General features: G+C 36.3%; 1 protein-coding gene, 1 long non-coding RNA gene and 1 other non-coding gene across 3 annotated transcripts in view; 1 reads left to right on the top strand and 2 right to left on the bottom strand.

The window, feature by feature from the left end:
• LOC136070570 (uncharacterized) overlaps positions 1 to 667 on the bottom strand; it is a 7,623-nt gene extending 6,956 nt beyond the window's left edge. The window contains exon 1 of the long non-coding RNA XR_010631800.1: positions 69 to 667. This is a non-coding gene — a long non-coding RNA (uncharacterized LOC136070570). The remainder of the gene's footprint in view (positions 1 to 68) is intronic.
• Positions 668 to 827: 160 nt separating this feature from the next.
• TRNAD-GUC (transfer RNA aspartic acid (anticodon GUC)) lies at positions 828 to 899 on the top strand. The gene has a single exon. It is a non-coding gene; the product is annotated as a tRNA-Asp (tRNA).
• Positions 900 to 1,966: 1,067 nt separating this feature from the next.
• On the bottom strand, positions 1,967 to 3,688 carry LOC111993665 (geranylgeranyl pyrophosphate synthase, chloroplastic). The gene has a single exon (XM_024025486.2). It carries the CDS (start codon positions 3,344 to 3,346, stop codon positions 2,237 to 2,239), a length of 1,110 nt encoding a protein of 369 aa, XP_023881254.1. The 5' UTR covers positions 3,347 to 3,688; the 3' UTR covers positions 1,967 to 2,236.
• Between the last annotated feature and the right edge of the window lie 4,829 nt (positions 3,689 to 8,517).

Genomic DNA, 8,517 nt, shown 5'->3' with positions numbered 1-8,517 from the left:
AAAAAAAAAAAAAAAAACCCATAATATGTAAATGATTAGATGATTATAGAAAAGGGAGAGGGAGAGACCTGGAGGTGGCGGAGCTTGATGTGTTCCAAGACCTTCTTGACGGCGTGGGTGCGAGAGAACTCGGTGGCGCCGTCGAGGAATTTTCCGAGTTGAGGAGAGAACTGAACCACGTTCTGACTGCCGATGTTGGAACGAGCTTCGGTAGCAGTGAGAGAGACAAATCGCCTGTGTGAGTGAGCGAGAGAGAGAGGAAGGTTGAGGTGAGGTGTGCGACTGAGAGAGGCTGAGGTGAGGCTGACGGAACTGAGAGCGGGTGAGTGAGAGAAGACGAGAGAGGGTGAGTGAGAGTGGAGAGTGGAGAGTGACTGTGAGAGAGAGGCGTTTAATTTGAAAATATCCTATTAAACCTCGACTTTCAGAGAGTCGAGGTCTAGGTGGCGCCACGTCAAGGCCAGATGGCGTCTACGTGGAACTCGAGTTTTAGAAACTCGAGTTTTATGTTGATGCCACGTGGTACCAGGCCACGTCAAACAGAAAAAATCGACCCTCAAAAAGTCGAGGTCTGAGCGCAAAATTCGAGTTTCTAAGACTCGAGGTGTTAGTAATGTATATTGTTTGCAAACCGGGCCAACTAACTAAATAGTTGGCTAATTATGGGTAATTACCCATTTCGTCCGTAGTTCCAACCTCCAACCGCGTTAAAACTTTTGGTCGGATGGTAACTTTGCCATCATCGTGACATCATGATTAGGACCAGGTCGCAGTTGCAGCGTTTCGAACTGAGTTAAATATCATTTGGAGAGCAGCTATATCATCAAGTCGTTGTAGTATAGTGGTAAGTATTCCCGCCTGTCACGCGGGTGACCCGGGTTCGATCCCCGGCAACGGCGAATTTTTTGTAATTTTGTTTTGCGCACACAATTTTTGGTGCTCTCGGTATCAAAGATTCTTTAACCCCTTTCCATTAAGCAGCTTTGAACAAAAATATGAACACATGGACCGAAAAGCTACCAGTCCCTCTCTTCGCGGGAGTAATTGACCAGACCTGAAAACAAACATTTAGTCATTTACTGTATATGTTAATGCCCAAGCCCAAATTATCAAAACTAGCATTAATGGAGCCAACATACTACGTCCGCAGACTCGAAAGAGACTTTGATCAATTGGACAATAGTTATGCGCAGGTCATTCATGAATACACTTTTTTTTCTAGGCAATTACAATGCACATGTTAACATGTACAACACATGTTATGGTCTGGATGTTTGGTAAGGGAAAAGAACCAGCCGAAATTACACTTCTCGTTGTCCTATCTGTTTGCTCCCCGCATATTATCATCGAGGAAGGTTTTCCATATAGTTTGATGACATTGAATTAGCAGATTTGTAGCTTAGATATAGTTGCATGGTTGATCTGCTTGGACAATCTGGTTTGCTTAATGGCTGGGTAGTTTGTTTACTTTAAAAAGTTTAAACCCATGTCTATCAATCTGGATGCAATTATATAGAAATCCCTTTTTGGTGCCAGTCAAGTTCAAAACAATTGTTAAGTGGGATAATATTGGATCCTTGGCAAAACAAAGAAAATTGTGAGCTCTCTGTAAACATTGTCCCACTGCCACTGTGACTGTAGCCTAAAGAAATTGAAGGGTAAAAGGATTAAAGAAATCACTGCAACTTGCAAGGCAACACATAGAATCAACTTTCAACAACATAAGAGACAATATGTTTGAATGCAGCAGATTAATTACCAGACTCTAGCAGATAATAAGTTCAAAAAGAAGTATCTTGTGAGTAATTTTCCCATCAATGCGTAACATAATCCAACTTATCACAAAATGAGGAATTATGTCGTGTGAGAATTTGCAGGGTTCAATCAAACTTCAAGTGGCTCAAATGTTTAATTGGTTAAAGGGGATCCCATTATCTTTATAAAAGAATCTAAAGGGCCAAAAGCATTGAGAGACATAAGAAGATCTATTCATTTCTTCTGGGCATTATTACACAGGATGATGCAGCATATTTCTGGCATCTGAAACATTAGACTATTCCAGCATACACAGATGAATCTCAAAAGAAAAAAAAAATTGATATAATTGATTCATCCATGTAGAAGAATATTCCAAAGATTTGATACAAGCTCTTCTGCTACAGCAAAGTCTTCTAACCTTTTCTCAAACATAACTATCCATTTCACCTAAACAACAATTGTTATACATATAATGAGACTAGTTTTGCCGATTAGCAATGTAATTAGCCAAAGCAATCAACGGGGCAGCCTTCTTTGGATCAAACCCAGATAGCTGATCTTGTGCATCCTTGTTCAATTTAGCCGCAAACTCCTTGGACTTTTCAATGCCCATTAGCTTTGGATAAGTAGCCTTATCAGCCACCAAGTCTTTCCCAGCTGTTTTCCCCAATTCCTGAGACGATTTTGTCACATCAAGAATATCATCAACCACTTGAAACAACAACCCAACATACCTCGCGAAATTCCTCAACTTTTCAACCTCTTCGTGAGACCCACCTCCCAGAATTGCTCCTAGCACCACAGCAGCTTCAAGCAACGCTGCCGTTTTGTGTACATGGATAAACTCAAGGTGTTCCAAACCCACATCGGTAAGTCCCTCAGAACATATATCAACCACTTGGCCTGCAACAAGTCCTTCTGTCCCAATCGACCTCGCGAGCTCTCCGACGGCTCTGATAACCCTCGCCGGCGGCACACCCACCGTAGAAACCGCTATGTGCTCGAAAGCGAAGGCTAAAAGCGCATCGCCGGCGAGAACCGCGACGTCCTCGCCGAACACTTTGTGGTTTGTGAGCTTTCCACGGCGGAGATCATCGTTGTCCATGCAAGGAAGATCGTCGTGGATGAGAGACATGGTGTGGATCATCTCGACGGCGCAAGCGGCGGGCGTGGCCATGGACTCAGTGCCTCCGACGAGCTCACACGCCGCGATGCAAAGCATGGGTCGGACTCGCTTGCCGCCGGCGAGGAGAGAATAGCGCATAGCCTCGTGAATCTTCTTTGGGTCCTTAAGCGAAACACAGCCTTCGAGGGCTTGGTTGACGGAACTGGCTTTCTGAGCCACGTAGCTTTTGAAACTGAAAGTGGGTTCTGATTCAGACTCTTCCTCTTCTCTGAGAGTGTCTTGCTTGGTGAGCACCGCAGAAACTGAAAAAGATGAGATGGGTCTTCGTCGTTTTTGGGATACGATGGAAACAGGTATGTTTTTCAGAGGATGAAGGATTTGGAAACTTGGGGATCTGGATCTACCTGCTTGGTTGAACAATGAACAGGTTTGGACCCATGCACTAAGATTCACACAACTCATTTTTTCTTAAACTTGAGATAGGAAGGTGTTTTTGGTTTCTTTGTAGTGGTAGAGAGAGAAACCTAGAGTAGAGACAATCGAAGAACAAAAAATGAATTTGATTTCTTTTTTCTTTAGGTCTTGATTGAAGAACAAATAGTACTTTTTATAGATATTGGCTGAGGGTTAATGAATTGCAAAAATTGGATTGATATGTGGGCAAACTCAGAGATGTTTCCTAAGACCGCATTAAATGAGTTAACAGTGACATACACTGTTTAAGTCTTAAACTCAATTTCTCAAAGTTTCAGAGCAATTCTGTAAGAGAGAGAGTGGGGAAAAAGAAGGATAGTGTTTAATGCACTACGGACTCAGTACAGTGAAGGGACAAAGATAACGTACGTATTTTTTTTTTTTTTTTTTTTGAAATGGATAATGTACGTATTTGATTGGTTGAGCTTCTTTTTTTTTTTTTTTCAGTGATTGGTTGAGCTTTTGATTAGGTAATTGGCAATAGTTCCGGCTGTGCAGCCTCGCACTTTTCTGAACGATATAATATAGGCATGTAGCAATAGTGTGAAAAATATGATAAACCTTGAAATTGTATATTTATAGTTTTATACCCAACAAGCGAAAGGGTGTCTTAGTTTAGTTGGAAGGTATTGTGGTTTTGACATTTATCCAAAAGATTTAAGATTGAGATCGAGAGTTAATAGATGTGAGAAAAGACAGTATCCAGATCGTGCGGTACATGCATGTTTGGAACAAAATATAAGGTTAGCAAAAATATTGTTTTGATCTCTATATTTTGAGATCACAGTAAATTTATTTCTTACATTTTGATAGCAATTAATTTGATCATGGTTATTTTTAATTTAAAGTCAATTTGATTTTTGTTGTTAAGTCATTAATAGAAAATGTCTATATGGCAAATAATATGCACTGTTGACATACTTAGATGTGACATGACTTATAAAATAATATTAAAAAATTGTAATAAACAAAAGAAAAAGTCGCCTCACCCAAAACAAATCATCTCTAATTCTTTTTTCTTTCTTCCACTTTATTGGTAACCAAACACTGAAACCCGTATGGAGATCAAATTCCCCAAGAACAACCATCAGCTACCACTAATCATCAACACCCACCAAAACCCAATCAGAGACGGAACTAGTAAGGGGCTGAGGGAGGCCATTGCCCCCCCCCCCTCCCCCCCAACCAATTTTTTTATTATTATTAAAAATAGTAATAATATACACATTTAATGAATAGTTTAACAATTGAGCCCAAAATAATTATTTTTGGCCCCCCTCCTCCTAATAAGTTATAAATTGGCCCATAAAAATGATAAAACCCAACTGGCAAACAACTATACTACAACATCTATGTTACTGTGTTGGCTGTTTCTTACTCTTTCTTTTTAGATCCAAGCTAATTTTTTATGAGTGTTAAAATTGACTATTTGAATTTTTGTGAAAAAGATATGACTATTTTTGCTAAAAAGAAAAAAAAATGCAAGAAAAAAAAGAAGACAGATAGATGAATAGAAATTACAAACCAAGTTAATGTACTTGCAGTGAGTGAGAGTAGGGTGCGTGGGTGGCCATTAATCAGTGTGTGGGGTGGGATGGTAGGTGTGTTTGGCTATTAATTTTTAACTTAAAATATTTTTATAAAAAAATTTAACTTACTACTTACTAGTTGGTTGTTTATTAGTAAATTAGTTTAATTTTATATGGGGTATTATATAATTGAATAGTTGCGTTAATAAATTGGTGCTAATGTGTAGTGTACAGTCATTAGTATTACAAATTTTATTATATAAATTTTATAAATTCATGTATCATTAATCAAAAGAAAATTTGGATTGAAAGGGAGATTGTTGCAAAGTTTAGTACAAAATCAACTATAGATGATTTTTGTTATTTAAAATAATGTTGAATTCTATTTTTAAATTATTAATTTAAAATGTAGTAATAAGCGGTCATATTGTTTCTCCTCTCTTTTGTTGATATTTTCTTAACATTAAATATATGCTAATTTGTATTTTAAAGAAATTTTTTTTATTGAGGTTTTGGCCCCCCCCTAAATTTTGATCCTAGTTCCGTCCCTGAACCAATCACACCACAGCAGCAAAACCCAAATAAACCCATGCTAGAAACCCTAAATCAATCCAACTCATTTGCGGCAGCAAAACCCAAATCAACTTTAAGCAAAATCAACCAACCATGCAATTGTAAAAGGGATAGTGTTTCAAGCTCATCAGTTCTCAGTTTATGTTTATTGCGCAAAACTGGGAAATTCACTGGAAAACAAAAGAATTTTTAGCATAGAGTTTTTTCGTCCATGATTTCACTTCAATGGCTGATTCAGTTGTTGGGTTTAGAGAGAGAAAAAGATACCCAGTTATACTGGGTTTTAATCGTTGGGTGTGACCATGTGAGGGATTTTTTTGGTGTGTGATTTGTTTTGGATGTATTGTGTGATGGGTTGCTAATAAAGTTTAAGAAAATATTTTCAATCTAATTAATTTTTTTTTTTGTATTTCTCTAATTTTTATATATTTTATAGGTGATGTGGCAATTTTTATGTTAATTAAAAATATTTAATATTATTTTATAAACCACGTTAACTTCAAATGTGTCAACAGTGTGTACAATTCGCCACATTGATATTTTTTTGTTAATAACTTAATGGTAAAAACTAAATTAACTTTAAGCTAAAAATAATAGGGTAAAAATTGACCAAACCCTTAAATATAATAATCAAAACGAGGTGATTGTGATTACCAACTGGAGCTCTGCTTAATCTATGTGTAAAAAAAGACTTTTGTCCTTGTACGCGTGAACGCTGTTACGCTAGTAATGTTAAGCGCAATCATCGCACTGCACCCGTGAGAATCGTGAGATAGGACAGTAGCTTCCCATAGCCATTGGCCAACTGGGACGTCCATCTCCTAGGTAAGGGTGCATGCATGTGAATACCAGCAGCAATATTTAAAAGCTTTTTTTTTTAACGAATGAAAGGCCAATAGCAGATAATATGTATTTAGTATTTGAAAAATGATATGATTATAGTAATATTTTTATAATAAATTCTAAATGACAGGTTGTTATTGTTGTTATTATTAGGGTAAAAAAGTAATTTTAGTATTAAGTTCAAATTTGAACCAATAACAACTAATTACCTATTATTTATTGTAAAAATATTGTAAAAATGTTATGAACGTAGCATCTCTCTTAATATTTTATTAAATAAGATATTATTCATTATTTTTTTTCCTTTGTATATTTGTCAAAAAAAATAGAGTTAAATTATATACAAACATTAAAAAAATACACAGACAACAACAACAAAAATAATAAATTTATGCATGTAAATTAATAAATTGTTTTCAAATATATTTTCTTCTTAAAAAATGTATATTACAACTCCTAATAAAAAAAAATAGTCAATTATTAACATCTGCTTTTCGAGACCTCAATAACGAATCTTTTGGCTGAATATTACAAAAAATCGAGTTTATTTGTGATATAAGTGTTGTTCAAAGTTACTTGAGAACTTGAGGAAAAGGAGGACCGTTGCCAAAATTCTAACAAAAAGTATGAGAGAGGAAAGGTAAATGATGTGACAGGAGGAGGGAGAAAAAATTTGAATTTCGGTAATGAGATTACCGAAATTCTTGCCCAACTGCCAGGTGAAGTACCCGAAGGAGGAGTGGCTGAAAGGAAACCAATTGTGACAATCAAGTTGCCGAAATTGTAGGGGAGTGAGGAGAGAGAAAATAAGAATTGTGGCAATCAAGTTGCTGAAAATGGGAGGAAAAAGAAGAAGAAAAAAGAATTGTGGCAACCAAATAGCCGAAATCTTGGGAAAGAATTTAATAGTAATTTTGGCAATGGATTGGAGGAAAAAAAATGTGGCAATTGATTTGTGGCAATGAAGTTGCCAAAAATGAGGGGGAAATTTTTTTTGTGGCAACCAAGTTCCAAAATGGGAGAAAAGAAGATTTAGGCCGAAAATTGGAGGAAAAAAAAAAAAAGAATTGTGCAATGGAATTGTTGAAAATTGGAGGAGAGAGAAAGAATTGTATGGATAAAAAAAATATTTTGGATTCTTATTATAAAAAGTACACATATTCTTATTCTTTTCGTGTGTCAATAGATTTTTTTTACCAAAGCAATTTGGTTAGTGTGTATGTCATATTCTTTCATTTCATATTGTAAAAGTATTATTTGCATGATTTGCCCTACGAAACAAATAATGATAAATTCAAGTACATTGTGTTAGACACCTCAGTTAGTTGTATTACTCTCTTGTGACAGCTAGCTTCAATTACCAGTGGGTTAGTTAGGGAATTAGTTGGTTAAATGGGTTGCTTAGCTAATCATTATGTTAGTTATTTAAGCTGGGTTTACTTGTATAAAACAACATAATGGATGGTATTGATTCATATCAGAAATAACACTGAGATTACACTACTCTCTCTCTCTCTCTCTCTCTCTCTCTCTCTCTCTCTCTCTCTCTATTTTTGTCTTCTTTTCATGGAGGCCCAGATCCCCTCAAAGTGATCTACCCCAATCTACAAATTCTACTCAATTCTCTAGGTGCTTAACATTTGGTATCAGAGCATTGATCCACAATTTTCCCACCATGACTGAAACATGATCCAATTCTCAAAATTCTGAAAAGATTGCAGCTTTATCCAAAGTTATTGATAGCCACAAGCAAACTTTACAAGGAATCCAAAAACAGTTACAAACTCTCACTACCTTCATGCAAAAATGGGTTAAGTCTGAGGAGAAACACCAACATCTTCAATCTCAAAGGGTTACCTGGTTAAGACTACTAATAACACTACTGCCCAAGAACCATTGTTGATAAGCCCGATCAAGAATTTGAAGCTAGAATTTTGAAGATTTCAAGGTGAAGATCCAACTTGTTGGGTTTATTGGGCAAATCAATTTTTCTCATATCACAATACGCCAAACTTATAATTTTGTTTGAAGTCTTTATTTTTAATACTCTTGGTCAAGACCCTATTTTCACTTAACTATTAGTCCAACTACCCACCTCTTACAAATGAATTGTCTCGAATAACGGCCTAGCCCAAATGAGGGACTTCGGTTTGTTAGCCCATACAATGGGTATATGTTGTTATAAAATTATTATATTCCATTTATTCTATATTA

Source organism: Quercus suber, unplaced genomic scaffold (genome assembly GCF_002906115.3).
Source record: "Quercus suber isolate HL8 unplaced genomic scaffold, Cork oak 2.0 scaffold_243, whole genome shotgun sequence".
NCBI lineage: Eukaryota > Viridiplantae > Streptophyta > Magnoliopsida > Fagales > Fagaceae > Quercus > Quercus suber.
This window is presented reverse-complemented; position numbering and strand designations above follow the sequence as displayed.